This window comes from Aquarana catesbeiana, linkage group LG02 (assembly GCF_042186555.1).
Source record: "Aquarana catesbeiana isolate 2022-GZ linkage group LG02, ASM4218655v1, whole genome shotgun sequence".
Lineage (NCBI taxonomy): Eukaryota > Metazoa > Chordata > Amphibia > Anura > Ranidae > Aquarana > Aquarana catesbeiana.
This window is the reverse complement of record NC_133325.1, coordinates 76823983-76836460: the sequence shown is the minus strand read 5'-3', so window position 1 is coordinate 76836460 and position 12478 is coordinate 76823983. Positions and strand designations below refer to the sequence as shown.

The 12478-nt window shown below is 44.8% G+C and overlaps 1 protein-coding gene across 1 annotated transcript in view; it reads right to left on the bottom strand.

Moving 5' to 3' along the window:
* The window catches only part of ARHGAP42 (Rho GTPase activating protein 42), a 525190-nt gene extending 520478 nt beyond the window's left edge, over nucleotides 1-4712 (bottom strand). The window contains exon 1 of the mRNA XM_073613052.1: nucleotides 3980-4712. Coding sequence (XP_073469153.1) covers nucleotides 3980-4133 — 154 coding nt within the window. The 5' untranslated portion in view covers nucleotides 4134-4712. The remainder of the gene's footprint in view (nucleotides 1-3979) is intronic.
* Between the last annotated feature and the right edge of the window lie 7766 nt (nucleotides 4713-12478).

Below are 12478 nucleotides of genomic sequence, written 5' to 3'. Positions count from 1 at the left end.
AATTCCCGGTGTGAACCGGTCATCCAGCGTAGATGGCAGTACTTTACATACTTCCTAGATTATTTCTCCTGCATTTAAATAAACCAAGCACAATGACGCCCCAAAACGCAGTGCGTTGGCCCGCACTGGAACGCATGCTACAGAAGTACCATGTGATCCGGTTGCAGCGAGTTTCCAAAAGTAGTGCATGCGCTACTTTTGGTGCGATTTCAGCCCATTCAAAATGAAAGGGCTGAAATTGCACCGCACAGAACTGCATGAGAATTGCACAGAAATTCACAGTGTGTGTAAATCGGGCCTTAAGGCATATTTTTTAAGCTGTATTTTCCCAGAAACAGGATCAAGCATAGAGGGGAGTATTTTAATACACCCTTGTGCATGAAGTCTAAGGGCCTTTTCACACCGGATACATTGTAGGTCCCTTTCACACTGGGACGGTGCATTAGCGGTAAAGCGTCAATATTTTTAGCGGCGCTTTACGGGCAATTTCGCGATGCTATGCGCTTTTACCCCCCACTAGTGGCCGAGAAAGGGTTAAAACCAGCTGAAAAAGGGTTAAAACCACCCGCAAAGTGCTGCTGCAGCATCGCTTTCCCTGCGGTATAGCCGTGCTGCCCATTCATTTCAATGGGCAGGGGCGCTGTAGGAGCAGTATACACACCGTTCCAAAGATACTGTTAGCAGGACTTTTTTTAGCGTCCTGCCAGCGCACCGCTCCAGTGTGAAAGTCCTCGGGCTTTCACATTGGAGAGACAGGAGCGGCTCTTTCAGGGCGCTTTGCAGGCACTATTTTTAGCGCTGTAGCGCCTGCAAAGTGCCCCAGTGTGAAAGGGGTCTAAAACTTTACTTTAACTGTATAGACAGTCCAAAATTAAGGTAGTCCTATGGGAACAGTTCACATCATTGCAGTGCAGTTCGGCACAGTTAAAAAAAAAGTACAGCATGCTGCATTTTTCTTCCCCCGCAAATGCGGGGAGCGCGTTACAAACGCGCTTCAAATGCACCGCAACTGCACTGCATTGTACCCCTTTAAGCCAAAAAAGCCAAGCCCAAAACCTAAAAAAAAAAAAAGCACTGCGAACGCAGTGCTAAACACAGCGCAAAACGCATGTAAAACATTTAAGGGCCCATTTACACCAGAAACTGCACATAACTGCACGTTTTTGACTGCATGTTTACATGCATTTGACACGTGCTTACCGCGCAATTGACGTGCGCTTGAATGTGTCTTGCATGCGTTCTGTGCTGCATTTAGAACTGTTTGCAGTGCATTTTTTTATACATTTTTGGGCTTGGCTTTCTTGGCTTAAAGGGGTGCGGTGTGATGCAACTGAAGTGCATTTGTAGCGCGTTACCTGCATTTGCGGTGCAGAAAAATGCAGCATGCTCTACTTTTTTTAAAACTGCGTTGAACTGCACTGCAATGATGTGCACTGTGCCCATAGGATTACCTTGATTTTGGGCTGTCTATGCAGTTGGAGTTCAGGTCAAAATGCATCAAATTGAAGCCAAATGCATCCAACTGCTTTCCATGTGAAAGGGCCCATAGGCCTGATTCACACCTATGCAGTTTGCATATTGCAGGTGCACTCTGCGTTTTTCAATACACGTTTTTGATCCATTGAAGTGTGTGGAACCAAAAACCAGAAATAAGTCCCTGGCCATTTCCATAAAAATACACAGATGTGAACTACATCCATAGGAAACCACGTTAAATGAACTGTACTGTATTTCTGCAAAACTGAAAATGCACTAAAAAATGCATAGGTGTGAACCAAGCCTAATGGATAAGGATAAGGGTCGCTGGTTCGAATCCCAACCACGACACTACCTGCCTGGAGTTTGCATGTTCTCCCTGTGCCTGCGTGGGATAACTCCGGGTACTCCGGTTTCCTCCCACACTCCAAAAGACATGCTGGTAGTAGGTTAATTGGATTCTGTCTAAGACTGGATTCACACCTATGCATTTTTGGTGCTTTTTGCATTTTGCAGATTTGCACTACAGAACGTGTTCCATAGGAAACCATGTTAAATGGACTGTAGTGCAAATCTGCAAAAAGCATTAAAACTGCATAGGTGTGAATCCAGCCTAAATTGGCCCTAGTATATGAATGTGAGTTAGGAACCTTAGGTTGTAAGCTTCTTGAGGGTAGGGACTGATGTGAATGTACAATGTATAAGTAAAGTGCTGCGTAAATTTACGGCGCTATATAAGTACCTGAAAGAATAATAATAAAAATAATAATGTATATTGAAAAACGCAAAATGCACCTGGAATATGCAAACTGCAATCTGCCTAGGTGTGAATCAGGTCATTTTTAGTGTTTTTTGCATTTTGCAGATTTTAACTACATAAAATATTCCACAGGAAACCATGTTAGATGCAAATCAGCAAAATGCAAGAATCACTAAAAAAAACATAGGTGTGAATCCAGCCTTAACGTGCTTCACATGTAAACACGCAGTCAAAAACGCGCAGTTATGTGCAGTTTCTAGTGTGAATGGGACCCTTATACACAAAAAATGTCTAAAAACACTCCCATCTACGCTGGATCACGTTACTGGAAAAATCAGGTGTAAAAAATACACACTGAGGGCCGCTTCACACCAGGAATCACACAGGATGTGCGTTCCGGTGCGAATCACATGCAGTTCTGTGCCGTTTCGATTTCAGCCCATTAATTTCAAATGCACTAAAATCGCACCGCGCCATAAGCAGTGCATGCACTACTTTTGGAAACTGCAATGGAAGCCTAATGCCCTGTACACATGATCGTTTTTTTTCGTTGGAATAAACTGAAGGTTTTTCCGACGGAGTTCCAACAGAATTCTGCTAAAACTGTCTTGCGTACACACGGTCACACCAAAGTCCGACCGTCCAGAACGAGGTGACGTACAACATGTACGACGGGACTAGAAAAAGGAAGTGCGATAGCCAGTAGCCAATAGCTTCCGTCTCGTACTTGCTTCAGAGCATGCGTCATTTTTGGTCTGTCGGAACAGCATACAGACGAGCGGTTTTCCCGATAGGAATTAGTTCTGTCGGAAATATTTAGAACATGTTCTATTTCTAGGTCCGTCAGAATTTTCGAAAAATAAAGGCATACACACGATCGGAATAGACGATGAAAAGCTTCCGCCTGACTTTTTCTGTCGGATATTCCGCTCGTGTGTGCATTTAAATAAACCAAGTATGAAAATGCGTAAAAAATGCGCACAGAGGGCCGCTTCACACCAGGAATCGCACAGGATGTGCGTTCCGGTGCGAATCACATGCAGTTCTGCGTGGTTTCGATTTCAACCCATTCATTTTGAATGCACTGAAATCGCACCGCGCCATAAGCAGCGCATGCACTACTTTTGGAAACTGCAACGGAAGCTTAATTCTCCCCCCCCCCAGGTAATTCCTCTTGCGTTTAAATAAACCAAGTATGAAAATGCGTTAAAAATGCGCACTGAGGGCCGCGTCACACCAGGAATCACACAGGATGTGCGTTCCGGTGCGAATCACATGCAGTTCTGCGCCGTTTCGATTCCAGCCCATTCATTTCGAATGCACTGAAATCGCACCGCGCCATAAGCAGCGCAACGGAAGCCTAATTCTCCCCCCAGGTAATTCCTCTTGCATTTAAATAAACCAAGTATAACAGGGCTAGTCTATTAGATTGCAAGCTCTTAGGAGCAGCACCCTGGGCCCTCTTCTATTGAATTTCACTTCTATAGACTGCATACTATATTGTCTTCCTTTGCAATATAAAGCACTGTGCAGACTGCTGGAGGTATATAAATCCTGTATAATAGTAATAACAAAAAAAAATAAATAATAATAATGTGAATGTATCCAACATGCCACAACATCCAGCGTGTGTGTTATGATCAACATAATAACAATAACTTCCTACAAAAGACAAATATTGGGTGAAATGTATCTCATGCAGGGAAGGCTCTGCAGATCGCTGGAAGGGGGGACTTGACTTACTTCTCAGAGCCCCGACCAGCATGTTCCCATCCTTGATCAGCTCTTTAATAAACTTGTTGGTCCGGTCCAGCTCAATCTCATGACATTTCAGCCTTTCCCTGAAGTCGGGACTGTCCAGGTAGGAATCGCTGAACTCCAGAGTCGGCAGCCCCATTGTAACGATCCTGAATGGAGGAGAAGAGTGGAGTTGGAGGGGGGGGGGGGGGGGGGTTATTGCAGAAGAGCAGCGAGTCGCCCGATTCGGGATCCTAGGAGCAGACGGTCCCCCGAGTGTGTCCTGAGCTGTCACCCAGCTGCATTGTCCCCCTGTCTGTGTCTGCAGTCAGCAGTGTGCAGACATTTCCGGCAGATCTTCAGCCTTTGCCTTCCCCCCTCCCTCTGTGATCACTATGGCTGATCAAGTCCTAGACTACAGGACTACAGATCCCCCCCCTCTTCCCCTCCTTCTAGATTGTGCCACTCAGGGACTCCCAGCAAGGTCACCCTCAGGTCACTTCACATTCCTAGATAAAGTCAGTGGAGGGAGGTGGGATGATCAGGGCTCTCCCTTTGTCCAAATTCCTTGAAAGCTGCTCTGAAGACAAGCAAAAGAATGGGGACTAGGAGGGAGGGGGGTGGGCAGGGATCAGGATGGAGGAGATCCTGGAAGGACCATGCTATGGGCAACTCCAGGGTGAAGGTCCCACTTCCAGCTGTCTGCAAAACTCCCAGGACTAACCCTGAGAAAAGTTTAGGGAAAGAAAAGAAGGTTGGGAAGTTGAGAAGTTTGTCTCCTGATTGCCATCTATAGGGGACATGAGGGATAGCTACAGACGTATGACCTCATCGGGGTCATTGTATTCTACACAGCCAAGATATCGTTCCAAAACCCACGTGCAGGAGCAGTGCTGGGACAAGGACCCCCCCCCGGAATCCAAGGCGAGGAGGCCATCGTGCACCCCCCACCACCACTTCCAAAAGTGGAACTTCCGCTTTAAGGGGGGGTGACTGCCTGACATGCCACATTTGGCATGTCATTATTTTTGTGGGGGGGGGGGGGGAGCGGGTACTAGACATGTGCAATTCATTTTGTTCCAAATTCGTTTTTCAACTAATTTCGACAAATTCGTTAATTGCGTGGGTTTCCTCCCACACTCTAAAGACATGCTGGTAGGTTAATTAGATCCTGTCTAGAAATTGGCCCTAATATATGTATGAATGTGAGTTAGGGACCTTAGACTGTAAGCTCCTTGAGGGTAGGGACTGATAAGAATGTACAATGTATATGTAAAGTGCTGTGTAAATTGACGGCGCTATATAAGTACCTGAAATAAATAATAAATAAATAATTTGGAAATATCCGAATTAGCCAAATTTAAAAGGAAATTCCAATACCTATAATTTAATAGTAATAGTTAAAGTGGAGTTCCACCCAAAAATGGAACTTCCGCTTTAAGGGAGGTGACCCCCTGACATGCCACATTCGGCATGTCATTTTTTTTTTTTTTTGGGAGGGGGGCGGATACCCTCTTTTTAGAGGGTTCCAGCTCCCACTTCCTCCCGGCGCACTGCGGCACCGGACTGGAGATCACCTCTCCCCCCTCCCTCTCGGCAATCATCTGGGACACGTCACAGGTCCCAGGTGATTGCCCAGCCAGTCACGGCACGTGGCGCGTGTATGCGCATTGGGTGCCCGGCTGTGAAGCCACAGCCGGGCGCCCACAGTGACAATGCCGGAACCGCAGAGAGGAGGGGGAGACAAGCAGGGCTTCGTTCTCCCGCATCGATGGACCCTGGGACAGGTAAGTGTCCGATTATTAAAAGTCAGCAGCTGCAGTATTTGTAGCTGCCGACTTTTATTTATTTTTTTTTAAGCAGAACTCCGCTTTAAGGACTCCTGATCCCCTGACATGCCACATTTGGCATGTCATTTTTTTTGGGGGGGGGGAGGGGGGTGCGTGTACTAGACATGTGCAATTAGTTTCATTGCGAATTTGTTTTTCAACTAATTTTGACAAATTCATTAATTGTGTAGGTTTCCTCTAGGTGGTTTGGTTTCCTCCCACGCTCTAAAGACATGCTGGTAGGGTAATTGGATCCTGACAATTGCGCGGTCGTGCGACGCTGCGCCCAAACAAAATTGACGTCCTTTTTTCTCCACAAATAGAGCTGTCTTTTGGTGGTATATGATTACCTCTGCGGTTTTTATTTTTTGTGTTATAAACAAAAAAAAAGCGACAATTTTGAAAAAAATGCAATGTTTTTTACATTTTGCTATAACAAATATCCCTCCAAAAATATCTAAAAAAAACACATTTTTTCCTCAGTTTAGGCCGATATGTATTCTTCTACATATTTCTGGTCAAAAAAAAAAATCGCAATAAGCGTATATTGATTGGTTTGCTCAAAAGCTATAGTGTCTACAAAATAGGGGATAGATTTATTATTAATTAATTTTTATTATTTATTTATTTTATTTTTTATTAGTAATGGCGGCGATCTGCGATTTTTATCGTGACTGCGACATTTTGGCAGACACATTGGACACTTTTCACACTATGTTGGGACCATTGTTATTTATACAGCGATCAGTGCTATAAAAATGCACTGATTACTGTGTAAATGAACTTGGCAGGGAAGGGGTTAAACACTAGGGGGCGATCAAGGGGTTAAGTGCGTCCTAGGGAGTGATTCTAACTGTGGGGGGTACCACTGACATGACAGCGATCACTGCTCCCGATGACAGGGAGCAGTGATCTCTGTCATATCACTAGGCAGAATGGGGAAATGCCTTGTTTACATAGGCGTCTCCCTTTTCTTCCACTCCGTGACACGATCACGGGCACCCGGCGGACATCGAGTCGGAGCATGTGCCGCACGCCCACAATGCCGCATCCTAAAGGCGGATGTACCTGTACACCCTTTTGCCCACCCGTGCCATTCTGCTAACGTATATCGGCGTGCGGCAGTTGGGAAGGGGTTAATTGGCTGCCCTATGCGTGAAAAATGCAGAAAAGAAGTCCCTGACTCTTTTTGAAAAAACGCGCTTCACCAAACACCACATGATGCTGCGCCACCGCCCAGCTTGGCGTGCATTTGCAGATGCCTGGGGGTGCCATTAACAGTTATTGCCACCGCCGTGCATCATCTAAAGGGCAGCGTGTTTCTATGTGTGTTGGGAAAACATAACACTTGTTCCCGACATGCATAGATGTGAACCTAGCCTAACACACTCACCTGTCAAATCAAGCATTTCAGAATGACAGGTAGTCCTGCCTTGGCTGTGTCATGTGACTAGAACCAAAGAAGAGATAAGGAGAGCCTCTTGAACCTGAACTGCAGCTGCTGCGTCTAAAGCTGGCCATACATTATATACTTTTATTATTCAATTTTCTTTAGATTTACCTTCAACTATGTAGTGCAAGGACCTGCCTGATTGCATACACTTCGAAAAGTGTTTAGGTTTGACCTCATATTATATCAGACATCCCAACCTGCAAAAATGTATTTCAGGGAGGAGTCAAACTCATTTCATGGGAGGTATCACAATTTTGTATAGTGCTTCTGGGGAAGGGGTGGGGGGTATGTGGCAGTGGACGGTGTCAGTAGTTTTTTATTTTTAACGTGTAGCAGGCATGTTGTCATGGACCAATGAAAGACTATTGTCATGCAATTTCTCCTTTTGGCCACAAGATGGAGATAGGGAGATGCTGACTTGTCCTTCCAGAAAACTCAGAGACAGAGAGGACACTGGGAAAAAGTGGAGTTTCAGGAAAAGCTGAGGAGGCTGAGGCCATACCTCCCAACTTTTTGAGATGGGAATGAGGGACACCTATCAGCAAAAGTATTTAGGGATAGGACACACCCCTTACCACACCCCCTTAAAGGAGAATTGTTAAAAAAAACAAGATTGGTTAAACCCACAAGTGCTTTTTTTTTTACCACTACTATTCCTTTATATTGGCTTTTGGAATTTTTGCAGGAATTTACAAATAAGATGAAAGGTTTAGCTCTGGGAAACACTTTTTGAAAGATAAAAAGTGTATTTTATATACAATTATATAGATCAGAGCAAAATGAGGGACAAATGAGGAGGAATGACACATTGCTCCAAATCATGGACAGTCCCTCGAAATCAGGGACAGTTGGGAGGTATGGTTGAGGTGTTTTCAGAGGAAGAGAGAGAGTCTAGGAGCCCAGGAAAAGAAAAGGCTCTGACGTGACAGTGCAGAGACAGTGAGGAGAGAACAACTGTGCCCAAGATTATCAGCCAGAGAAAGACAGAGCCTGAGTTGGCAGAAATTCACAGCCATTTGGGGAATCTCCTACAGCGAGTTATCGGGGCCAGTGTCGAGAGAGGACGAGGTGCCATTGGAAGCTACTACAGTATGGGGAAGCAGCTCTGGGACTGGATTGTGGAAATACAGAGCCACTCCGGGGATGCTGTCTTTGCCTTGCTGCCTGCCAAAGTCACCCTAAGCTACCTAAGCGAGTTGACGCCTGATTGGTGGGGCAACTAAATCGGTGTTACCGGGACTGGTGACCGGGCCTTGCGGCCAATACTTGCTACCACTGCTAGGGAATAAAGTCACTCGGTGCTACTTAACCAATGACCCCATAGCTCTAATACTGCCAACCAATGACCCCATAGCTCTAATACTGCCAACCAATGACCCCATAGCTCTAATACTGCCTGCAGGCCTTACTGTAGGGTTGCCACCTCATCTCTTTAAACCCGAACACATATGGATTACACAGGGTCTGAGGCTAATTTAATGCAGATAAGGCTCCGAGTGAGTTTAATTACCACCTCAATCAGCCACAGAACCAGGGCCATCTTTAATATTGATTGGACCCTGGGCAAAATTTTTCTTGGGGCCCCCCTCCATGCAATTTCACTCTCCACCTGCTCTGAGACATACAATAAATATCAGCTTGACTTAAAATCAGTTTACTGTATCACATCAGGCAGCGATTGCGAGGTTACAGCACACATTATGGCTCACTGATTAGTTGCTAGAGGTTACAGCACATGATTTCTGCTTGTTAATTGGTTGTTAGAGATTACTGTACAGTATTACTGCTCACTGATTAGTTGCTAGAGGTTACAGCATATCATCTCCTCACTGCAGGGGGGCATGATATACATATGAATGCTGGTTATTTACATGTAAACACAGGGTCTGCAGGTGAGTCATCTGTACACAACAATAGGGCAGAGCTGGGCAGCATTAGTGGCAGCACTTCACACTGAGATATTGGGACACAGCACAGGACTAAAACTTCAAAGTACAAGGGAATTTAAACTGTGATAGTTGGCAAGTATGAGGCAGCTGCTTTGGGCCCCACAACAATGACAGGGCCCAGGGCAGCTGCCCCTTTTGGCCTGCCTTAAAGACGGCCCTGCACAGAACCTGTGTAATTAATATGTGTTTGGGTTTAAAGGGATGATGTGGCAAACCCACCTTACTGACAGCCACAACGCGTGCCAACGAAACTAAGGACTAAGAACTGCCCCTAGTTGTAACTACCTTGAAGCTCTATCTGCTGGCCAGTTTAAAGGGGTACTGTACCTCTGTCTGTTCATTTGAGTGCACTCAAAACCTAGTGTGGATTTATAAGTACCCTTGTTGCATTTAAACTTTATATGCATTGTTTATTGCTAACCTGCCTGCTGAGTGTGTTCAATTCGGTTAAACTGTTACTTATGCTATAATAGTCAATCAATAGATTAAGCGTATTTATCACTAAACAGGTGTGTGTGTATTTAGTTCCATATCCCACAGCCAGGCGAAAGGTATTTCTCACTTGTGTTGTAAATTGTGCCTGCAGTAATTTTATTCAACCAGGTGCACCAGGGGGGCTGAGGTTGTTCTTGGAGTCGAGGCGCAGAACAGAGAACCCAAAATGTAACCAGCGGCTCCTTCGGGGGTGGCGCTAGATACGTAGTGATTTTTTTTTACAATTTAATTGGTTTTTTATTATTTTCACAATGCTTTTTGGGGGGAGGGGGTTGGGGCAGTGGACAGTGTTGGTAGGGCAGGGGGGAGTGGTGTCAGTAGATTTTTATTTTATATATTATTTTACAACTTCAATTTTTTAGAATATTTTTACAATTACATTTTATTTATATTTTTTGCATTTTTGTTTTTTTATCAGCCTTGTTGGTGGGCTTTGGTGAGATATCAGGGGTATAAACAGACCCCTGAGATCTCCCCTTTGAGACAGAGAAAGGGACCGAGGACAGACATTCCCCAGTTCTTTTATCAGCATTGAAGGTGAATGGACAGAGACAGCGGCTCCTGTCCATTCATAAATTGAAGCTGAGTAACACACAGTTTACTATGCTTAGTTTTCACAGGACACAGGAGCGAGCTCTGCTCACTGTATCCAATTCAGAGAAGGAAGGGACTGGTAAATGACAGATTTACTGGCCCCTTCCTCCGCTCTCCATCCTGACACATCCCCCCAGCAGCCAGAGGGAGAGGAGGGAAGGTGGCTGCGGGGGACGAGGGGGGGCAGAGGAGGAGGACAGCCGGAGAAGAACATGGTGGGGGGGCGGAGAAGGACCCGGAGGGGGCGGAGAAGGACACGGAGGGAGGGTGGAGAAGGACAGGGGGCCAGAGGAGGAGGACACAGGGAACAACCAGGAATGATCGTGGGGCCGGAGGGACAGCTGTGAACAGCAATCTCCCTGTATAGCTTTTTAGCTAACACCCACGGAAGGGAGAGGAGAGGCAGCTGTCGGCTAAAAAGCTATACAGAGAGATCGGTGTTCACAGGTGTCCCTCCCACCATACTGATCATTTACCCGCTGTGAACCAGGGAACTATTTAGGATCAGCCCTGCAGCCGGGATATTGGAAGGCGCTTGCGGGTGTCAGGGAGCCGCAGCAGAAATGCGGGAGACTCCCACACTTCGCGGGAGACTTAGGATGTCTGTTATATGGTTTTGGTAAATCTAAAGGAAAATTGTACAAGAAAATTGTATAAAGCCAGCCATAGATGAATGTTTTCTTTCCTGAAACCCATAGAATATCGCACAATTTCTGACTGTGTTAATGAGTACATCCCTCTCGCGGAGCTATTGTTTTCTCCAGGCAGAATTCTAAATTCGACCGAATTGAATTCAGTTTGACTGAATTGAATTCAATTTGACCAAATTTTGAAAAACCTAATCGGCATTCGAATTCAAATTTTTTTCAATTTGAATGCGGCTGCCAAATTTTTCATATCTAAGAATTGCAATAAGTTAACATTTCATATTTGTTTCCAAATTCAAATTGAATTTGGATTTAAAAATTGAATTCGTATTTCATTATTTCCACCAAATTTTGTTTCGGTATTTCGGAGGATTAGTGTACATTCGTTACTATTGTGATTCGGAATTCAGACACATCTGAATATCTGAATAACGAAAAATTTGTCCGAATTAGGATTCGGAACAAAACGGATAGCACATGTCTAGTTCGAATCTCGTCCGGGCCCTCCTGATCCGGCTGAGATTCAAAGCATTTATGGCTGGCCTAATGTATGGCCAGCCTAAAACCTGACAGACAGCAGTAGCAGTGGCTGCAGTGCTTTGAGTGGGCAGCAACTCTCAGTGCTGGCTGCTGCACTTTGGTCATTTGGGGAGAAGAAGCTGTGAACCCCCTTATCCCCCACTTATCTACACCCCTGCAGCTGCTACTACAGAAATGAGCTTGTTTTAACCTGCTCTCTCTTTGGACATGCCCAAGCAACAAATGTTAGGGTTAAAGAAATAATTAGGGTTAACTACAATTTTTATTAATGCACTAGACTCATGTTTCTTATACGAAGTATTTTCAAAAAATGTTGCGCTACAAATATCACAATCACTGTGGTGTGCAGAGAGACATGAATACACGGGAGAACTTTATCCACCCCACTTTATGATTGCCTACCCTGGGGGTCACTGCCCTTGAGAGCCATCAGAAGGATTGTGGGAACACCTGACTTCCAAGCCAGAGGTCGCCTACACGGATGCCCTCATCTTTTGGTGTACTTCACTTTAAACTTTGTTGACTCATCAGGCGTACGTCCTTTTGAGTCCAAGCTTTCCGGTAAGCCTTCATCCAATTGGTGGTGGATATTCTACTTGCAACTTTCCTTACACCTATCTTCATCTTTGATGCCATGAAGATATTATGAGAATTTAGCTTATGTGTCTGGACTCATCACACATTTGGTTTCCCTATCTGTGGACTTTATGTTCATCTTATGTACACATTTATATACTTTTTTGTGGATTAATTTATTTATGTTTATGTCTATTACATATGTTTAAGATTTACATGATCACTTTACGGTCTTGGTTTTATTCAGAGACCGTTCTTCTAGCGTTGCACTTTTATTTGTTATTTCCGTTTGCAATTGTCTTTTTGCTGTGCTGGCCGCTGTTTATTGTTTAAAGGGACAGTGCGGTATTTTTTCACGTTTTTGCGCTACAAATCAAATATGAATGAGCGCAAATGTAAAAAGCTTGCAAGCATACCATTTT